This window comes from Rhizophagus irregularis, chromosome 23 (assembly GCF_026210795.1).
Source record: "Rhizophagus irregularis chromosome 23, complete sequence".
Classification (NCBI taxonomy): domain Eukaryota; kingdom Fungi; phylum Glomeromycota; class Glomeromycetes; order Glomerales; family Glomeraceae; genus Rhizophagus; species Rhizophagus irregularis.
Genome location: NC_089451.1, coordinates 73,573 through 95,074, shown reverse-complemented (window position 1 = coordinate 95,074; position 21,502 = coordinate 73,573). Strand labels below are relative to the sequence as shown.

Here is a 21,502-nt window from a genome sequence, read left to right as displayed (position 1 = left end):
GACTTTTAAAAAAAAATACTCAATAGAAAATTAAATAGAAAAAAAATATCGATGAATTCTAAGACAACACTTGAAGATTCGGTTAAAGAAACTACAGAAAAGGCTGTTGAAAACGTAGTCGAAAACGTGGTAGAGGATAGTGTGAATGAAACGGAAGAGCCTCACTTTACACTTACGATTAATGTTCCACAGCTACCTGGAAAAACTCAAGTTCTTGTAAGTGTGCCTTTTTATAGGTGTGTTTTCATTCTTTTTACTAATTCGGACATATATAGGCAAACGCAAGCGAACTTGTACAAGAAGTTAGACAATGGCTCACTGACTCACCGGAAACATGCATATATACTTGTTTCTCACTTTGTTACAAAGATAAACGCCTCGATGATTATAAGGAACTTCAAGAAGAAGGAATTACTCAAGATTGTGAATTAGATCTTATAGAAGGTATAATTATTATGAATAATTTCTATCAAGCGTTCGTTATATGATATTAACAGTTATCTTCTATTATGATCAGAACCTTATACGGAACGTGAAGCTCGTATTCACATCATGCATGTTAGAGAACTACTCGTTGGCCCATTTAAACAAAATACGTCGTCTGTTGGGATAGATCCTGGATTATCATTTTTTTCGGCTGTTTCTAATATTAATGGTGTGTAGTAGAAGTATTTCTTTTTTTTAGCTCATACAAGTTATTGCTTTCTTATCTTAAATCGCTTTGCAGAAAAGGCTACGAATGAACAACACCAAAATAATGGAAAAGTCAAAGAAAACTCTGAAGCCAAAAAAACACCCTTCGCGGATTACGATTTTTCAGCACCTTCATTAGCAAAGTTTGTCCCTAATAATTTTGGTAGATGCTCAATTAAGTGTTTAGACTCACTATATCTATCCGGTTGGAATCCTGTACCATTTGAACGTCGTCGTAGAGGTGCGAATTATGCCATCTTTGAAATTTATAAGAATGGATGCTTTCATATTAACATAATTTATATAAATATTCAGGTGATCTTTTGTATTTGACTACAACGACTATAGAGGGTGAAATTTTGCATATTACTTCAGCAATTAATGGATTTTTTGCCAACAAATCGACTATGAAAAACTTTGATCCAAATCCTCGCTCGGACCTTAAAGTTTATCATGCTCATTCACTTGTTTCCCTTCTTCAAGCAATATCTCCATCTTTTCGTGCCAATTTTAAATCTTTGCAAGATTTTATTGCTTTACATCATCCTTTCGAGACAATCCCAGTTAATACTTGTTTTCCTGCTTACCCTTGGGTCGTTAAACAATCTAAACATATTTATGATATGGGACGTGCAACCGAAATATATTTAAGTCTAGGTACTGATGCAGTTGATTCTCTCCGTGACTGGAACGATGAATTTCAATCTCAGCGAGAATATCCGCGAGTTGAACTAAAAGACCGTGTTCTACGCGAAAGACTTATTAATAAAATACAAGCTGATTTTACCGAAAGCGCTGTGAAAGGAGCAATTGCTGTTATAAATGGCAATGTAATTCCTTTTAATCCTCGTGACCCTGAGGAGGAACATATGTATGTTTATAATAACATTTTTTTCAGTAAAGCATTTGATACAAGAGGCACATTTGCAAAACTTGGCGGAAACGATGCAGCGCATGTAGCAACTGGTAAAGATTTAGAAGGTATACGGACTGTGAATGCAATAGATGTAGAGGGATTATATACCCTTGGATGTGTTGTAGTAGACTATAAGGGGATTAGAATAGTTGCACAAACTATTGTTCCAGGTTTGAAAACATTTCTTAATAGCTTGTTATTTTGTATTTTTCTCAAATTCTTCACTATATTCTTTCAAGGAATTTTTCGACGTCAAGACGATTCATCAATTGTATATGGGTACTTTGATAACGGACGTGACGAGCCTAGATTATGTTCTGATCCCGAATTTCATGAAATAGTTGGAAAAGCTGCAAAACCTTTACATCTTGCCGAGCACAGGTATAAAGAAATTTTTCTTTAATGTTATGTCTGAAATACGTTATCAGGTATTCTCAATGAAATAATATTGCTTGAAAATTTATACATACATATATATATATCTCTTAAGAGATCAAATCAGGATTTTGGCTTACTGTGACATGTTGGTTAATAAATTTATAAATTATTTCTTAATCTTGTAGTGTTTCTGATTCTAAAGAGAATACTGTCAAACTTTATACCTCTCTTGAAACTAAGGTAAAAATAGTAACGATTTGGTAAGTTTGGATGTAAGGAAATATTTAACTATTTATTTATTATAGGGTTTGATGGGGGATGATGGTCGTAGATACTTGTTTGATTTATACCGTCTCAATCCCATCGATATTGAATTTTTGGAAAATGAATGTGAAGATAAAGAAGGAAGTAACCTTCCTCGTTATCCTCATAAGTTGACTTTGTTTAGACCGGAATTAATTGAATCCTATTGGGATCATAAATCGAGATTATGGCTTCAAGAAATAGCAACAGCTAAGCAAAAAGTAACTAAATTATTGTTCTAATAAATTACGTGTATGTGATGATTGATTTCTATTTTTGATAGACACAGGAAGATTCTACTCCGGAAGATAATTCCTCAGATAATGAAGAATTTAATTTTACACTAAATCCAGATGCATTTACTAATTATAAGTCGCCCGAAGGTGAAGAATATGAAAAAACTAAGAAGATAGACGAAGAGAACGTTCGTAATGCGTCTAAATATTTAAGGGATACGGTGATCCGAATGCTAGTAAGTGTAAAGAAATAAAGAAATAGTCTTTATAATTTTAATTTAATATCACTCGATTTACTTTTTTGAAAATCGTAGATAATAGAATTTACTACATTGGCTGTAACTCCTGTTGACGGTTCTTCGCTCACGACGACAATGCATCGACGTGGTATAAACATGCGTTATTTGGGTATGATCGCAAATGTTATGGACGAATCACAAGATAAAAAGTTGAATCATGTAAAAGTAAGTTAAATCTTTTTTGGCATTTATTTAGGTGAATAATAAATTTAACTTATTTATGAATTGTTCGTTTGTTTTAGCATCTTGTTATACATGAAATGATTATAAGAGCATCTAAACGCATTTTACGCAGTCTTCTTCGTGAATTACCAATAACATATGTCCCATATTGTATTTCACATTTTTTGAATTGTTTACTCGGCGCTGATTATAATCCCGATCCTCAACCGATGGTATCTGATACCACCATTGGTATTGATAACCCCACTTATGCTTACCTAAATCTTACACCCTCCTTGCTTTTACAACAAATTCGTGATACGGTACTTATTCGATTTCGTTATAGCCTATCTGAAAATTTTATTAATGTAAATGTTCGTAAATTGCCACTTTTGAGAGAAATTTGTTTACGAGTAGGTATACAAATTGCTGCTCAAGGATATCATTTTGTAAATGTGAAAAAGAAATCCAGGAAGAGACTTACAACTTTTTTACCAGATGATATTTTGAATTTAATACCCATAGTAAAGCAAGCTAATCCCAGAGTATGTTTAAAAACAGAGCCTTTTTTTATTATTATAAAAATTATTATTTATTATGAAATATTCTTTAATTGAAAATCAAAATTCCAGAGTGTTTTCGCTGAAGAAACTTTCGAAGCTGGAAAATTAAGCATTGCAAGAGGTACATAACGATAATTTACTTAAGTAAGTTAACTCTATTAAATTTAATAATCTTTTCTTTCATTCAAGGCCATCGAGAACTTGGTGTTGATTTAATGGTGCAATCCTTAGCGTTACATGAACAAAGCTATGGATTTCTTCATCCAGCAACAGCAAAATGTTATGCGGCATTAGCATTATATTTCTATCATCACGATGATATAGAAATGGCAATTGATTTTCAAAAGAAAGCAGTTGTCGTCTTTGAAAGGACTTGTGGCGTTGATAGCGTAGACGCAGTTCATAGTTATGTAAGTTGCAAATTTTTAAAATTTATAGTTTAAGTGTTAATTATTAGAAATAAACAATATTTTCTTTTTTTGTTCGACTTTAAGCTTCATCTTGGTCTTTTCGAAAATGCTGTTGGTAATACAGAGTTAGGTCTTCGCTATATGAGACATGCAATGTATTATTGGGAAATCATTTATGGTCTATTACATCCAGATGGTGCAACAGCTGATGTGATTATTAAACTTTATTATCATAAACTGTGAAATTTAGTCTATTCATTCATTAAATTTTACTTACATTTTAGCAAAATGTCGGAATCATGTTGCAAAATATGAGAGATTTTGAAGGTAGTGTTAAATTTTTCGAACGTGCTAAAGACACAAACGAAATAATTTTTGGAAAAAATAACGTAATTACGGGAGAATCGTAAGTTGAGTCGTGTATTTTATTTTATGCTTTTAAATAAATTTATATATAATTTAATTTTAAATAGATACCACTTGTTAGCGAAAGCTTTGGCATTTGCTGAAGATTTTAAAGCTGCATTAATTGCCGAAAAGTCTGCATACAATATTTTCCACGCAATGGTAAGCAATGTAATTTTTGTAAAGACGGATCACTCGCATAAAAATTAATAATTTTGAAACTGACATTTTTTTAATTTAGTACGGTGCTGATCATCAAAAGACGAAGGAAACTGAACTTTTATTAAAAGATCTTACTTCAAATGCCGTTCATAATGTATATATACTAAATATGAAATTAATCTTCATTTCGATATCTAATGTATTTTGAAATTTTATAGGCTAAGATGGCTTTGCTTAAGAAACAAGATAAACAACCACAACCACAACCACAACCACAACAACAACCACAACAACAGCAACGCAAACCTACACCAAGAACAACCACAGTTCAGCTAAGAACCACACCGCATCATCTTAATGTTTCAACTCAAGTTAAAAAAAAGAAATTGTCAAAAAAGTAATACATTGTTAATCAGAAGACAATTTGGAATTCATTTTAACTTAATTAAACAATTTTAGCTTAAAGTATTAATAATAAAAAATCCAACTTTAAATAATAATATTAAAATATGCTTTGTTTTTAAGTGGATTTGATTTTTAAATATAATTCTTTGCGTAGCGAGGATCCTTGATTAAGGACATGTAGGGGTACGTTGATCAAATTTTAATTTTTACGGGGTCTGCAATCTCAGACTTGAATAAATTATAATTAGTAGAAGTATTTGCACCATTCTAGACATTAGAGGAATCCGAAGGAAAAGAGTTATATTCCTTTATTTCGTTTACTAAGTAAGTATTAATATACAACATCGATGAAGGATCATTAAATGAAAGATAAGAATATATTTAATTACTATAATATTATAAAAACTGCTATTCTAATTCATTCCTATAGTTTTAGTAAGAAAATTCGTTAAGTTCCGTAAAACTACTTCAAATGACTTTAATTCATTTTTTTCACTTACACCCATATCTAATAATTTTTTTACTACACGTGTTACCTTTAATAACCTTTCAAATACTTCAGTAAATAAATCTTCTACATCTTCCTTGTTTCTATCTTCAGAAAAGAAGCACGTAGTTAATTGAGAAGTTGCCAATACGAAACTCATCTCAATTATAATAATAGACGATTTCCAAGTAATTTGCCAGAATTTCAAATCACTAATACTATTAATAATATTAGTGTCAAGTATGTATTCCCACAATTGAATTAAAGTCATGCCGTGATCTATTAATTCAAATAGTGTCGCAATTGTTGCTGGATCTTTATCTGATACTTTCATCAACGGTTCAAAATAAACAAGTTGATCTGACCATGACGGTATAGACATATGAAAAACATTATGCGATTCAGTCAGAATAATATAGGTAGCCAGTATATTTCTGTTAATTGATAAGAGTTTTTGTTGTACCCTTTGTAAAAATATATTCATTTCAGATCCTCCACTGTCTGATGATGTTAAATCGATATCCGGTAAAACATTTTCAAATGCTAACTTAATTCCTCCAGATAATAGGGTTGCTGATTGTTTTGTTTCCTCTGATATTAAAGGTATCATCACTCTTGAAGAATATTTTGGATGTGTGAAAAGATAAGTAAGTTTTGCCAAAAGTATTAGCAAAGGATCTTCATAATAAACTAAACATTCACTTGCAATATCCAGTTCTTGAGTATTTAAATGTATTGATAAATGATAAAATAATATTGTAATGTATTGTATCTCCTCCAGTTTGAACATATTGGTAGGTAATTCACATTCCATTGCTCGTTGAATTTGTTTTTTGTAAAGATTGATAAATCCAACAACGGATCTCAAGATAACACTCAAGTCTTTTCTCTCAACTGTTCGTAACATAGCAGTAATGACCGCTAACATTAAGCACCAAATTTTATGCCAATTCTCTACTAAATTTGGTTCAACTTTCCCTTCTTGTAATTCTGACGATAGTCTATTATTACAAAATGCCGCCATGACTCCATCTCTAAACAATTGCATCGCTCCAATCGGAAAATTCGCCAATGTCAGTAGAAAATATATTACCCCATCAGAAAATTTAGGTCTATTTTTCCATGGTACTGACATTGAATAAACAAACATTTCTAAAAGTAAGTTAATAATTTTTTTTTCAGTAAGTATACCTAAACATATTGAAGGATATGGATTACATAATGGTTGTACAAGATAATCTAGTGCTGTTAATACTATTAAAATGTCTTCTTCCCGATTTTCATCAATCCCATCTTTTTTAGTCATTGAAACTAAAAATTCGCATAATTCTGAAAGGAGCGATTGACAACTTTTTTGAAATTGTGCCAATACTTTATCATTACTTTTTAATATAATATTAGAATCATGAAGCGCCCGTAAACATAATATAAATGATTGTAAAATTGGCCGATAAGTTTTGAATGTAAAATGATTTTCACCCAAATTTTGTATCGGATTAATAACACTAGTTAGACCATTATACAATGATGTAACTAATTCAGCATAAAGAATTATTCTATCCCGAGTTTGATCTTTTGAAATTATAAGTTGTTCCATTGAATGTAATAATAAATCTGCAAGATCGTCACGAATAGTAATTTCAACATTATGGCCACGACGAATTTCTTCCACAAGTCGTTCTGCGGTCATCCCTAGTATTAACTGAGATATATCGTTTTTCTGTTCGGTGATCCAAAATCCATCAGATAGTATATAAGATGCGATTTCTATAAAATATTTCCAAGATTTAAAAAGAACCACCTGAGCGTTTATTTTTGACACGTTATGAGATTCTTCAAAGGATGATTGGTCGATATTCGTAAACTTGTCAAGACAAAATTCTAACATATCTTCTTCGAGAATCTCTTGGAGAATTTCTCTTATTCCCTCTGCAGGTAACGATTTGAAAAATTCGCTACGACTTTTGTTTCCTTTATTCCTCATCTGGTTTGCAATAAGACAAAGTTCACGACCCAACAACCGGAATAAGAAACCTTTAATATTTTGTCCACAACAAATTTTTTCAACGTTAGCGGTTGATCTACTAGCAACAGTTCCTTGAGATAATCCGAATGATTCGTTTTCATTATCGTACAATTTCATACGTAATATTTCTGATATACTATCCCATAATTCATTATTTTCACGTATTTTTTTTAAAATTATGAATTCACCTTTACTAACATTTTCCCATAATGTGCTTAGGAATCGTACAGCAGCAAGAAGCACTCTTGATTCATTAGCATAAACTTTTTTCCAATCTCTCAAAAGATCAATGATAACATCAATAATATTAACTGAAAGTTTAATTTTCTTTCTTTTACCTGTTTCTTTTCCTTTACCTTTACGGTCTAACTGCCTAGAAATTAAATCAATCCCACCAAAAATTGACAATCCAACATGAATCTTGGTTGAAACTGTAAAGAAATCCAAAATAGCTACTCGTAAATCCTTAACATTGATTTCAGACGCAAATCGATCTATGAACTTATTATATAAAATTATTGTTTCAGTTTCATTACCAAAGAGCCCACTTAAAGATGATTGAAATAGTATAGATGTATTAGAACATGAAAAGAGCAGTGTCATCAATTCGCAAGATAAAATAGAAACTCCCAATCTATGCGGATATGATACGTATGAAGAAATAATAATTATCAACTCTTTATTAAAGTTGACATTTGTCCTGTCTAATATTGTTAACTCTAGCCAAGAAATTTCCGAAGTTTTTAACTTATGAATTCTAAATAATCTTAAAAGAAATGCTAAAGCCAATTCCAGCAATATGTCGGATTTTTCCAACCGAGAGTCGATTGTCCTTTCATTATTAATAGAGAAATCTTTATTTTTTTTAATAATGTAGAATAAGGGTGAAATATGATATAAACCTTCATTCATCATAAAATGATTCCATAGGTATTCCTGAAGAGGGTTTCGTAAAGGATCTTTTGTTATATCAATTATAGGATCATAATAATTAGGAAGTTCGGATCCCAGAGGGCAGCCTATCAAAATTTTATTGAAAATATTCAAACATTTAATTCCAATTTGAATATGCTCAAGTTCATCTTTGTACCTCCAACGATCATAGGATACAAAAATAACATTCAGGATATAAGAGGTAAAAGAAAGAAGAATGTCCTTTAAGTCATCTTGATCCTGTTTCAAATCGAAATCATCCACATGACTAAAGAATTCAATAGCGAGATCTAAAACAGCTATCGTTATTGGATAACGACCTACAACACATTCTTGCTGTAACAATAGATGATGTAATTTACATACAAATTGTGAATTATCGTCCATCCAATCATTCGAAGTTAAATTTGGTAAAAATCCCGATTTTAAAAGATATGACACGATCCTACTATTAAAATACGGTAATAATACTTTCACACATCGTAATCCTGCAGTAACGAAATCGAGGGCATCAGGAACGTTATTCATAATATATTCGATAATTGCAAAGATTGTAAATGCAAGATCATTATGAGGTTTATTATCTTGAAAGCATGTCTCCAAATGGTTCAATATTTTTTCAATCAAATCCGGAGAGTTAGATAAAAGTGCGTATAAAAGTTGCAATATTTCCTTGATTCGAAACGTAGTTGGATCATCGGTTAAAGTAGGATCATAATCAAAAGGGTTCCTTCCCTGTATTAAAGGGAATGATTCCAACATCTCCAAAAAAAGTTGCCATCCAGAATATTTAATTTTCCATTGAACTAATTTATTTCCATTGATCTGTTCAATCACGTGACCGGCTGTATTTTCTGGAATGGTAAATGCAACTTGATAAACATTTTCAAAAAGCTTGATTGACTGTTTAGCATAAACTATATTTTCATTACTTATATCAAATTTAAGTTGTTCATCTCTAACCAAATAACAACACTGACGAAAATTTTCCAATAAGACAAATATTTCCTCTGCCGAATCCCTGTCACCAGATAATGCAGTATATAATCCCATTAATGGGTGAAAATTTTGAGGAAATCTAGAAATCGCCCAATCAAATAAAGAAATTCGTTTTTCATAAAAGGAATCCTCCTTAAAGAATTCACTGCATGGACCACCTTCAACAAATATTTGTGCAAAACAATCCACTAGGAGTTGATGTTTTGGAATCTCTTGTATTTTAAATGCTTCAAATATTGAAATAAAATAAGTTTTAAAAATTTTCTTGTATCCCTTTACGTTTAATTCCTCTGGTCTGAAACATGGACCTATAAAAATACTATAAATAGAATCTAAAACATTCAAATCGTAAGCTTTTGCAGCATTTGCTGAAATCATACTATTAAAGTAACTTTCTAGATCTTCGTATTCATTTGGCCAATTTGTTTCATCGTAAAAATGCTGTATATGAGTTAAATATGAAGCCCATAACCAGAGAAATATTCCATTAGAAGGATCATTATCCATATTTAATGCTATCTCAGTGACTCTTCTAACATCATTTGATGAAGCTGCTCGTTTATTTTTTGCATGAACAGATGGAAAAATTTCTGTGAAATTGAATTCAACTAGAGTCATTATAACTATAAGAATTTGAGTAAAATGATTGACTTGAGTTAACATGTCATGTCCATTCGAGTCGATATGCAGCGTAAGGAATTGATTATATCCAAATTTTGTTTGCATACAATGAGTCAAAAATCTTGTCAAATATTTTTTTGTTGATTGTTCAGAAATTTGTCCTTTATATATCAAGCATAATAATTCTAATAATTCTATTTGTTCTTTAATATATTGACTTGAAAAACTAAAATCTTTCATACTTTCTGGTATAAATGCTTGTACACCAATATCAGCCAGATCTTGAAATTGATCAAATATTCGATCTATAAATTCATCTAAATCAAGATTACTTATAAAATCTTCTGCTGAATCATAATAATACCAATTTGTATCTTCATAATAGTAAAATAATATACTCAAAATCTTAATTAAATTAAGACGTTCTTCATAATAAAATTCTATTAATTTTGATAAATATCCTTCATCATTAAACTTGTTATAATCATCATATTCTGATTCGAAACTCTTCATCAAAAAGTGTGTTGCTCGCACGTCCAACTGAAGGGCTTCACTAGCTAAACCTTGTAAAGTACCATCATTTTTAACATTCGTATTATCAAAACAATCCAAGCACACTTTTAGTGATGAACTGTGATATTTTATTATTTCTTTCATAGCATTAGGTGGACAACGTATGTCTGCTTTTTCTAAAGCAAACCGTAAAGCTCGAAAGGATCTGTTGTTAAGTTAAAAGTAAAAAAAAAATAAAGTAATTAAACTTCAATAAAAAAAAAACTTATTTATCGTGCTAGACTAAGAACTAATAAAAATGTAACAATATAAAAAAGAAAAAAAAGAAACTCAACCGTTTATAACGGTCAAACATCGCCGGATTAACAGATAGATCTGACAAACTTTTCGCAGTTCCAGTACTTTCGCCATTTTTACGTGAAATATTATTTAAAGATAACAGAGACATGATTTTTTTCGAACAAATCCACTATGTAAAATCTATATATATATATAACATATTGGTGTAATACCTATCAGAATGTAGATCCTAACACTGGATGATTTACAATGATAATTCTAATTACATAATATTCCTTTTTTTTTTATCCTTGTTCACATTTAACGATAAACAACGCGAAAAAAAGGACACAAATGATTTATTTATTTAATAAAATATTATATTTTCACGTAGTTAACGCGACGAGTATAAAGAATACAAGAAGAGAAAAAAAAATAAAAAAGAGAAAAAGGAAACTTAAACAATTAAAACATATTCTAAAAGGAAAGTACTAATAAAGAGCTAAGAACTAATAAAGAACTAGGAGAATTATCAAGAAGTTTATTGCTTATTATCGGTTGGGTTTTGAATATTTGAAGCAGCAGCTTTTGAATCAACAGAAGGAACGGAATCATAAGCAGGTGGAGGAACAACGGTGTAAGCAGGAACAGGAGTATAATATACAATATAACTTGATCCTTCAATATCACCATATTGTTTTTCAACCTTAAGTCTTTGATAATAAGCCCAAACTGCCATACAAAAATGAAGCTATGAATTATTCATAAAAAAAATAGTTGTCAGATAAGTGAATGAATTTATAATCACCATAAAAAAACCAAAAGTATTTATTTTTGTTTATTAAAATTACTCAATTACTCACATCAATTATACAGCTTATTGCAAGCATAACGACCATAGTTGAAACGGTTTTAATATACCAATTCACACAAGTTCCCATATCCATATCAATATCAGGTTCTTCAATTAATTGTTCACAAACATCTTTATTAAAATAAAATGCTACAACTGAAAATACGATTGAAATTGTGAACCCTAACATAAGTTGCCACCAATAGAATGTGGCAAAAATTCTAACATATTTAGCATTATTCTAAATTCAAAGTTTTTATTTAGTACATTAAATAAATATGTAATAAACATAGTTAAGAATGCTTACCTTTAATACACCTGCGATACCTGCAATACAGGCGAAAGTAGCAGCTAAATAGTATGTAGATAAAACACTGTAAAAGAATCCAAAGTTACCCGCCAAGATCGATAAATGATACGCATTGGATAAATAAGATAACTGTGAAATAAAATGAAATAAACAAATATAAAACAGTATGTTAATCAAGATAAACTACTTAATAAATATAACTTTCAACGAATACTTACAGTCCCAAGAGAGGCTAATATAAGAGTAGCAGTCCTAAATTTTATAAAAAAAATATTTTTAAGTACATGTAAATAACGTTATTTTAACTTATTATAAAAACTTTAGAAATTGCTTTACCTAAGACCAATACAGAAACAACACTTAGACAACATAGTATTCAAACTTTGAAATAAATCTTATGATATAGAAAGTAAAAATCTAAAAACGAAAATGTCAGAGAATGTACAAATTTAATAAACATCCGGCGCAGCGCCGCAGCACAGCAGGGTCAAAGTTTTTCCGAGCGCCACAACATAATTCTGGCTTCAATCTTGAGCTTTAATTGTAATGGAAGCATTTTTTTCATCAATCGACCTTCCAAATTACGATCCTGATAATTGGGAAATAACATTCTCGATGTTATCTCGTCCGTGTAAATCATTTAATGATATCAAGAAATTGATTATATTTTTTTCTTCAATAGATTATACATCGGAATCATCTCTTTTAACTTTATTCAGCGAAAATAATGAGAATTTACCTAAATTAGATCAAAAACATTATGAAGAAATAGTATTTCCTGAATTGGTTAATATAGCATTAGAATTACCTAAACATTTTCCTTGTGGTAAAATAATTTCAAATGATACTCATGAAAAAACGGAAGGATTTGAAAAAATATTTTTAACACGAAGAAAAATTATTTGTTTGTTATCACACATGTTCTTATGTACTATGTCAGATAAGAAAACCCATCTGGGATCATTTAAAGAATGGAATTCAAGTGAATTACCTTCCGCCAAACTTTATTTAAAAGTATTAATGATTTATTTTAATAGGATAATAACAAATAATTACGAAGTTGATATGAATGATGAGATGGTAATTTGTCATAAATCATTAAGTGACGAAATGATTCCGATATGGGCAAATTCCAATATTTCTTTAATAAATTCGATTAAAACAAATACTTCCGATATTCCTGGTAAATTTGATGAGATTGAAATTGATCCATCAAATAAATTAATTGGATTTGGAAAGTCTGGTACAGCAGAAGAAATATTATTTGGTTGTTCACCAGAATTATGTGTTCTTACATTATTTTGTAATTCAATGTCAAATAAAGAAACTATATTAATTAAAAATGTTAAAAAGGTAATACAACATTCAGGATATGGTCCATTTAAGGTTAAATATAAACATGAAATTGAAAATTGGTGGAAATTATCAAATCAAAAAGTAAGATGCATTATTGCTATGGATGCATCTGAATTTGACCATATTGATTCATTAAAAAATTCTTTAATATTACAATTACAAGATAATTCATTAATTAGAGAATTAAATAAAGCCTATTGTGGATTTTCTTGGAATCAAAATTTCAAAAATATTAAAGATATTGGTATTGGATTTTGGGGATGTGGTACTTTTGGTGGTGATAAAGATATTAAATTTGTTATTCAATGGATTGCAGCTTCTCAGATTAATACTAATAATAATATGAAATTAATTATATATACTTTTAATAATATTGATTATAAGCAAAGAATTATAAGATTTATTGAAAAATATAAAAATTCTTTAGTAAAAGATTTATGGAAATTACTTAAAAATTATGAAAATTATATTATAAATTTTAATGATAATGAAGAGCAAATTTTATCTTTATGTACCTGGGTTTTTAAAATTTGATCAGTTTTTAGAAAATTCTTTTTTTCAAATAAATAATTTTATTTATTTTTTAATAATAAATTATTTTCAAAATAAATTTGTAAAGTTACTAAGATTTTAAATTTATTTGAATATTATTTTTATTTTAATTTAACATTGTTTCAATTAAATCTAATAATTTAATACAATATAATTATTAGATAAAAATTATTTATAATATATAGAATTATATAATTTATAATAAAATTTGAACTTATAATAATTTTATACATATTGTTCAAATTATTTTAGGCTGTTATAATTATAAGTAAAATCCCAAATTCAATTATAATATCCAAATTATTTTGGCACTTTACATAGTAAATTATATAGAATTACAGCATCCCAAATTATAATTATGCCATCCTAAAATAATTTAAATAACATATATAGTTATGATTTAAATTTAAATATATAAAGTTATATTAAAATTTTAAATTTAGATCTAAATTATATACTGTATATATTCTTTAAAATCTTAGCAATTTAGACAAGAAATTTATTAAAAATTATAATTTTTTTTCATTTAATGATTTGAAAAAAATTTATCACTAAAAAAAAATTGTTGTAAAATATACTAGCTGTTTCCTTATTTTTACCTTTTGCTTTTTTTTATTTTTGTTTTTGTATATGGGGCTCTTTTTTGTTTTTTTTTCCTGTGTCTATTTTCTTTTAGTGTGAAGATACATTTAAACTAAATTTATTAATGATCTCTCATTGCACAAAAGGGTTAATGGCCTATTTTTATATTTTATGATGTTATACATCTATTTTGTATGAAATCTGCCATCAAAAAATTTTTTGGGGTGCAGAATTGCAAAAATCTATGAAATTCACAGATCTCTGCTTTTTTTTGTCATTTTTTTATGCATTTCTGCAAAGTTCTGCAAACTTTGCAACTTTGCAGATAATTAAATATTTTTATTTATCAAACACCGGTCATGTCATAGATCGGCATAGGGACTTTTTTACTATGAAATTTGTGTAACAGTAAATTTTTACTCCATTTCACATAATAATATATACTGAAATTTTGCACATAAATTCAAAATGTTTTAAAGTCTTTGTGAGTCAATTTTTATTGAAATTGAATACATATTGAAAAATTTTTATTAATGATAACTTTTACATTTTATTTAATATATAAAAGATTTTTAAATTTGAAAAATATTTATTTATTATTTGATTACAGTATGTAATATATGTCAAATATTCTTTTTATGCTATTAAAATTAAATTTATGCATGTAATTTTTGCAATGTTAATACAGACAAACTACAGAAAAAAACAAAAATCATGGATTTAATAAAACATTTATTATCAAACTAACCTTTTACTCACTAAGCATTTCGATTTCTTGTAAAAATTTACATGTATTTGAGTACTTTAAATAATATTTAGTTTTCATACAAACTTGCATCTGGGGTTGAAGTCAAAAAAGTAGGAAAAGTTAGCCTAATATAAACTTCTCAAATAAGCATTATTTTGTTAAATAAAAGGTTGAAACGAGTAGGTAAGAACCTGAAGAATAAAAGTTTACTAAGGTCTGAAAAGGCTTTACTTAAGAGAAAACTTATTAAAGCCGCACGAATATTTTTTCTGTTTTGGCACTCAAATGTTCGATTTAAAGTTATTCCACTCCATAGTAACTCTAATTTATTGACAATAGGTGCAATATAATGATTAATCTTGTGCAAGCTTACTTCGTTCAGTCCTGATAGTAGACCGAGAACCAGCAAATTTTCATGCTTAAACCGAATGTCACAGGGTAAATTACAAATAGCTGTGTAAATTACTCCAATACTATAAAATGTACTATCGTAAGGCTGGAACTAATTAAGGTTTATCATTAGTCCTAGATGTAAATTGGCTACTTCTGGTCAGAAAAATTTGGCCGAATTTTCATTATCAGTTTCTCTGAATGTTTTCCAAATTTGACCGTTATATATATCAGTCAGTATGTTATCAAATCATCGACAATTTGACCAATGTTGAAGTAACCGTTCAAAGTGAGGTCAACAATATAGAACTTCCAATTGTTGATGAATCGGTACAAACGGATATATTAATTCTGACTTTTTAACCTCTCTCTCAGCTAAGACCGTTTGACATGATTTCATCTTTCGAGACACCAAATTTGGAAATTCGACGTGACTGCATCTTATAATACCGATACTGTCATTTTTTTGAATTTCGTCCATGTCTGTCTTGTTATATAATTTATGACATTTCGGACATGGCACGAAACTATGGAAACGATCTTTCAAGCCAAGTTGAATTCTTGCCAGATATAGAGAGTCAGGAAAGCTATTGTAAATATCTCTGCCGATTTCTTTTAACATTATTTTCATGAATTTTAGTTGAGATTCGGTCGCTGTTTCAGGGAGATTGAACTTTTTTCGAAAGGTCATTATCCACAATAAAATCCATGAAAATTTATCATCGATTGTCATTTTTTCTTCCTCTTGATATGATTTAAAATCTGGCGGTGAATAATTTTCAAAAGTATCGGCAAAAGTTCCTCATCTGACTCATTGCCATCAGAAGAAGAAGAAGTATCAGTATGTTGTTTATAATCAGAATTGCTCAAATCTTCTGTTTCTGAATGTTCGAGCATAATTTGTGGGCGATTTGCGTAGCTTCTTGTATGGCTTCGAGGTAAAAAAATATATTCATTTTCATTGTATTCTGGAGTTGTTGAATTATCCTTTTCATTTAATGGAATTGTTGTTGAATCTTCTTCAAAAGGAGTTATTACCGAAATTTCTTCATTTCATGGAGATATCAAAATATCTTTATTTATTGGATTTTCTTCTAACGAAGTTATTGTCGAATCCTCTTCTTGATTAATTAGTAACAATGAAGTCAAACTACTATTAAGATTCGAGTCAGTTGTGTTTTCCGCCGCTTCATGAAGTATTTTGGTTCATAATATAACCAGTTTTCCATTACATTTATCACAATAACAAGGGACTTTAGTTTTTTTTTTGCTAAACCTTTTAGAAGATAGTTGGTTTGCTATCTTTTCTGAACCCATAATTTGATTAATCGATCTTCTTCTAATCATGTTTTATAAAATTCAACAAAGAATTGGTTATAATTAATATGTACTTTAAAATTTAACGAAATTTTGACAAATGAAGTCAATTTTTCTCTTGAAATTAAAATTTTATGAAATTTTTTTTTTAATTTGAAATTTTCGGTTAAATTTAATCCATTAGTAACTATTGATTTAATAAAAGTTTAATTTTGAGATTTTGATTAATTAAATTTTCAATCATGAGAATTTTTTTTTAATTTGAAAATTTCGGTTAAATTTGATCCAGTAGTAATTGATTTAATAAAAGTTTAATTTCGAGATTTTGATTAATTAAATTTTCAATCATGAGAATTTTTTTAATTTGAAAATTTCAGTTAAATTTGATCCGTTAGTAATTGATTTGATAAAGTAATAAAAGTCTAATTTCAATTAACTTTTAAATCAAATTTTGGTTTTATTTTTATCAAATACACTTTTTCCCAGGAAGCTTATTTTGAATTTTGAATTTTATAAAGCTCTATCAATCAAATTTTTTTCGCAAAAATAATTTTATTTTTTGATAAATAATTCTCATAATTTTTATAAAATCTGCTTATAAAGCTCCATCAATCAAATTTTTTTCGCAAAAATAATTTTATTTTTTCAATAAACAATTCTTGTAATTTTTATAAAACCTCAATACATTTTATATTGATCGTCAAACGTAACTTTTATATAAATTGAACAATATTTTTCGTCATTTTGAAAGAAAGTTCTACTTTATTTACTAATTTTACTATTCTTCTGTTTATTAAAATCTACTATAAAGAATGAAACGATCTGGAAAAAAAAGTGTCAAAAAAAATTGTTAAAAGTCTCACAAATAAATTTCAGCACAAGAATCTGCAAGTTCTGATTCTTCTAAACAAATGTCAATATCGAAACAACAAGAATCCACAGCTTTTGGCTCTATCAAAACCCAAAAGCAAATGTCAAAACAACGGGAATCCAAAGCTTCTGGCTCTACCAGAACCCAAAAGCAAGTGTCGAAATAACAAGAATCCGCAGCTTTTGGCTCTACCAAAATCCAAAAGCAAACGTCGAAATAACAGGAATCTGCAGCTTCCGGCTTTACCAGAACCCAAAAGCAAGCGACAAAACAGCAAGAATCCGCAGCTTTCGGCTCTACCAGAACTCAAAAGTAAACATCAAAACATCAAGAATCTGCAGCTTCTGGCTCTACCAGAACCCAAAAGCAAGCGACAAAACAGCAAGAATCCACAGTTTTTGGCTCTACCAGAACCCAAAAGCAAGCGAAAAAATAGCAAGAATCTGCAGCTTCCGGCTCTACCAAATTCCAAAAGCAAACGTTGATACCAGAAACTTTGGAAAATAAGGGGCCATTTCATTTAGTGATACCATCCAGCTTGTACCAACAAAGCAGGATGTTATTACCAATTTGTAATGTAACCGTACAAAGAGAACCAACTCCATTTACACGTACCGTACCTCATAGGAGTAATATCCATCATAGGAAATTAACGCCAGTACGCACCGAACCCTATTATAGGAGTAATGTCCACCATAGAGAATTAATGCTAATTATTCGTACTGAAATCTATAGGAGTAATTGGACTAGAGATGTAAATGGTGAGCTACAATTGATTTTTGTATTCATTTTAGAGTTCTGGTTGACTTTAACGTTTTTTTAGAAATGGTTGATCTCCAAGAAGAAAATGCCTATTTACGGGAAAGAATTGACGAATTAAATCGGCAACTCGATAATGCAAATGGCGAGTTGCGTTGTATAACAATATACTTAGCCAGAAAAATGACAGCTTGCGTCACCGACGTTCATTTGACCTTCAAGATATCGAATTTGAAGAAGATCAATGACTATCAAAGCGTAGGAAAGGAAAAAATACAGTGCGCGATTCTGGAGATGAAATGGAAATAGATGAAGAAAAAGCTAGGGTTCGTCCAAAAATCCTTTTTTAATGTATGCTTTTAACGCTCACTAAACCAATATTTTATTCAATTTAGGCTGAAATAAAGACGGTTCTAAAAACTTTTCTGATTGAACTAGAATTAATATATGATGAAAAGTTTAGCAATGAGTCGAATGATTTTTTATTTTTTATTTGTTTTATTTTTTTCATAATAGGATTGATTTTTTTTCTAATAATAATTAATAGATTTATTACGAAATATCTTGGACTAACACGCTTTCTCTCTTCAATCTGCATAACTGATATGAACGTGAAATTATGATGATGAGATATATAATATCGTCTCTCATCATCCACAAAATGCTTCAAATTGGACCTATGTGGAGCAGAATACGCTGGCTGATACTGACTTTTATGAGCCAGAAACGCCGATTCAAATGATGGAGAATCTAATAATGGCGGAAGATGTGAAAGTGTTAGCAAAGATGGACAAAATAGAGGTAATAGAAAATTCAGAACTAACAGGAATAGAAGAATCAGAACCAATGGAAGAATTGGAACTAATGGGAATGAAAGAATCAGAACTAATTGGAGTGGAAGAATTGCTGAAAACGGAAGATGAAATAGACAAATGGTATAAATTTGTACTTTAATTTTATTTTCGTAGGAAATTTTTATTATTTGAGTATTATTTTAGTATTATTTAGTATTATTTTCATTATTTTTGTATTATTTTAGTATTATTTTCGTAGGAAATTTTTATATTATTTTTGTTATTTTTGTATTATTTTAGTAGTATTTTCGTAAAAAATTTTTATATTATTTTTGTTATTTCCGTATTATTTTAATAGTATTTTCGTAGGAAATTTTTATTATTTTAGTATTATTTTAGTATTATTTTTGTATTATTTTTGTATTATTGTTGTAGGAAATTTTTATTATTTTCGTATTATTTTAGTATTATTTTTGTAGGAAATTTTTGTAGGAAATTTTTGCGAATTAATTGATTTAATTAAAATAATTGGTAAATCAATCAAAATAAAATTGCTGTTTTAAAACTTAAATTTGCTAAATTTCGTCAAAATTATTATGGTCGATTTTATTTATTTTTGCAAATCAGCAATTTAAATCAATATCAATTTTTAGACAAATAGTCAATTGTTTATGATGAATTTCATTTGCATGGCAGATTCGAATTTTATTGATATGTACAGCCAATTTTTTTCAACTAATTCCGAAACTTTGCCAATTTCTAATTGCGAGTGGCAGGCATTACGGTGCAAATCGTCTATAAAATTGTTGCCAATTTTTTTGGTATTGATCAGCTAAGGTCAGACCGAATTTCGTCCAATATTCGGCAATTTAAAATTTTGCCAAAATGGACTATTCTGACCAGTGCTTCTAACACTTTTGAAACTAATGCTTGTGATTTCACCAGCATTTTCATTTTTGAAGTTTGTGTTTCTACTACTATAAACACTTTTGCACTAAATACTTTTTCTGCCAATTTCAATGTGGGTGATCTTGCTGTCTACTGATACTTTTTCTGGTACTACTACCGGTGGAGCTTGTATAGATGAATTCAATTTGATACTTTCATTATCAGTGCTTTTATTAGCTATCGGTAACACTTGTGGAGGTGAATTCAATTCATTATTTTTATTAGCTACTGGTGGCACGTTCAGTTTATCACTTTTATTAGCTACAGCAGGTAACACTTGTGAAGGGGAATTCGATTCGACACTTTCATTAGCTACCGGTAGCGATTGCGAAAGTGAATTCAATTTGTCACTTTCATTAATTACTTATGGCACTTGTAGAGGTGAATTCAATTCAGTACTTTTATGATAGCTTAATTCTCCTATTATAGAGTCTGAATTTGCAATATTAGCAGTCTGAGAATTATTATTACCTATAAAATTAAGATGTAAATTATTATAAAGTTTTGTAATCAAGAATAATTCTATAATTGACAAATATGACTTACAGAAATTATTAATTTTTGTCATCCAGTAATTCCAGTTATCAATATAATAAAAATAATCTTTCATCGTATTCCAGCTGTGATAAGCTGGCAATGTCATACTGGCCCATGTTATATTTGAAATAGTAATATTATTTTTTATGTAATTCTGGTTACCAAATTTTTCAATACATCGCAAATTTAAATTTGCCCAAATATTTTCTGCTGTATCAAAAGTTGTGAGATTGTTCATTGCCAAATCACAGTTTATAACGCGAGCAAGTTCCAAGTTATTAGACTCGCAATATAATGATGAGCGAGGAATTGATGTTGAAGATTCAAAGGGAAATGTTTGGGTGTTGAATAATTTAACAATTGTTTTAAGGATTCATCAACATTAGAATCAGTATCAGCTGTACCAGTTATGTCACTTGAACACGTATTTTCTGCCATTACTGGAGTAGAGTACTTTTGCAATTTATTCTATTATTAGAAATTAACAAAGAAAGGTAAAATATAAATTTTATAAATTAAAAATTAATATCATTTTTATACTTTACCTCTAATCTAACATTATGATTCAAAACTAATTCGTATTTACTTTTATATGATTCATATAGAGACTTGTAATGCTAAAGTTCAGCCAGATTATCCTGAAAAAATAAAAATAAAAATAAAAATAAAATTACAGTTGTCCAGGAACAAAAAAA

General features: G+C 29.0%; 8 protein-coding genes across 8 annotated transcripts; 5 read left to right on the top strand and 3 right to left on the bottom strand.

Moving 5' to 3' along the window:
• Nucleotides 1–39: 39 nt before the first annotated feature.
• Nucleotides 40–5,031, top strand: OCT59_014992 (uncharacterized protein). The gene is made up of 18 exons (XM_066139694.1): nt 40–216; nt 276–444; nt 518–655; nt 728–934; nt 1,009–1,779; nt 1,849–1,990; nt 2,173–2,227; nt 2,293–2,511; nt 2,574–2,762; nt 2,841–2,990; nt 3,068–3,532; nt 3,620–3,671; nt 3,740–3,960; nt 4,045–4,170; nt 4,245–4,366; nt 4,434–4,527; nt 4,607–4,681; nt 4,746–5,031. The coding sequence occupies exons 1-18, from the start codon at nt 52–54 to the stop codon at nt 4,926–4,928; spliced, it is 3,543 nt and encodes a 1,180-aa protein (XP_066002547.1). The 5' UTR covers nt 40–51; the 3' UTR covers nt 4,929–5,031.
• Nucleotides 5,032–5,214: 183 nt separating this feature from the next.
• Nucleotides 5,215–10,959, bottom strand: OCT59_014991 (uncharacterized protein; the record flags this gene model as incomplete). Its single annotated transcript, XM_025319993.2, has 2 exons — nt 5,215–10,716; nt 10,847–10,959. The coding sequence occupies 2 exons, from the start codon at nt 10,957–10,959 to the stop codon at nt 5,346–5,348; spliced, it is 5,484 nt and encodes a 1,827-aa protein (XP_025172402.2). The 3' UTR covers nt 5,215–5,345.
• Nucleotides 10,960–11,097: 138 nt separating this feature from the next.
• Nucleotides 11,098–12,372, bottom strand: OCT59_014990 (uncharacterized protein). The gene is made up of 5 exons (XM_025319992.2): nt 12,290–12,372; nt 12,172–12,205; nt 11,951–12,082; nt 11,654–11,884; nt 11,098–11,541 (listed from the first exon to the last, which is right to left on the bottom strand). Exons 1-5 carry the CDS (start codon nt 12,322–12,324, stop codon nt 11,332–11,334), a joined length of 642 nt encoding a protein of 213 aa, XP_025172401.1. The 5' UTR covers nt 12,325–12,372; the 3' UTR covers nt 11,098–11,331.
• Nucleotides 12,373–12,499: 127 nt separating this feature from the next.
• Nucleotides 12,500–13,895, top strand: OCT59_014989 (uncharacterized protein; the record flags this gene model as incomplete). The annotated part of the gene is made up of 1 exon (XM_025332403.2): nt 12,500–13,895. One exon carries the CDS (start codon nt 12,500–12,502, stop codon nt 13,841–13,843), a length of 1,344 nt encoding a protein of 447 aa, XP_025172400.1. The 3' UTR covers nt 13,844–13,895.
• Nucleotides 13,896–17,809: 3,914 nt separating this feature from the next.
• Nucleotides 17,810–18,254, top strand: OCT59_014988 (uncharacterized protein; the record flags this gene model as incomplete). Its single annotated transcript, XM_066139693.1, has 2 exons — nt 17,810–17,925; nt 17,993–18,254. The coding sequence occupies 2 exons, from the start codon at nt 17,810–17,812 to the stop codon at nt 18,252–18,254; spliced, it is 378 nt and encodes a 125-aa protein (XP_066002546.1).
• A 71-nt stretch (nt 18,255–18,325) lies between these two features.
• Nucleotides 18,326–18,837, top strand: OCT59_014987 (uncharacterized protein; the record flags this gene model as incomplete). The annotated part of the gene is made up of 2 exons (XM_066139692.1): nt 18,326–18,530; nt 18,593–18,837. 2 exons carry the CDS (start codon nt 18,326–18,328, stop codon nt 18,835–18,837), a joined length of 450 nt encoding a protein of 149 aa, XP_066002545.1.
• A 432-nt stretch (nt 18,838–19,269) lies between these two features.
• Nucleotides 19,270–19,482, top strand: OCT59_014986 (uncharacterized protein; the record flags this gene model as incomplete). The annotated part of the gene is made up of 1 exon (XM_066139691.1): nt 19,270–19,482. One exon carries the CDS (start codon nt 19,270–19,272, stop codon nt 19,480–19,482), a length of 213 nt encoding a protein of 70 aa, XP_066002544.1.
• Nucleotides 19,483–20,316: 834 nt separating this feature from the next.
• Nucleotides 20,317–21,245, bottom strand: OCT59_014985 (uncharacterized protein; the record flags this gene model as incomplete). The annotated part of the gene is made up of 4 exons (XM_025327216.2): nt 20,317–20,582; nt 20,670–20,741; nt 20,817–21,017; nt 21,092–21,245. 4 exons carry the CDS (start codon nt 21,243–21,245, stop codon nt 20,317–20,319), a joined length of 693 nt encoding a protein of 230 aa, XP_025172398.2.
• Between the last annotated feature and the right edge of the window lie 257 nt (nt 21,246–21,502).

Excerpts from the sequence above, each read along its gene's own strand:
- OCT59_014992 (XM_066139694.1), top strand. The coding sequence starts at position 52 with ATGAATTCTAAGACAACACTTGAAGATTCGGTTAAAGAAACTACAGAA. Across the intron at positions 4,528-4,606 it reads ACAATATTTTCCACGCAATG|TACGGTGCTGATCATCAAAA; the intron begins GTAAGCAATGTA and ends TTTTTAATTTAG. Across the intron at positions 4,682-4,745 it reads CTTCAAATGCCGTTCATAAT|GCTAAGATGGCTTTGCTTAA; the intron begins GTATATATACTA and ends GAAATTTTATAG.
- OCT59_014990 (XM_025319992.2), bottom strand. The coding sequence starts at position 12,324 with ATGTTGTCTAAGTGTTGTTTCTGTATTGGTCTTAG. Across the intron at positions 12,083-12,171 it reads TATTAGCCTCTCTTGGGACT|TTATCTTATTTATCCAATGC; the intron begins GTAAGTATTCGT and ends TTTATTTCACAG. Across the intron at positions 11,542-11,653 it reads CAATAAGCTGTATAATTGAT|CTTCATTTTTGTATGGCAGT; the intron begins GTGAGTAATTGA and ends AATAATTCATAG.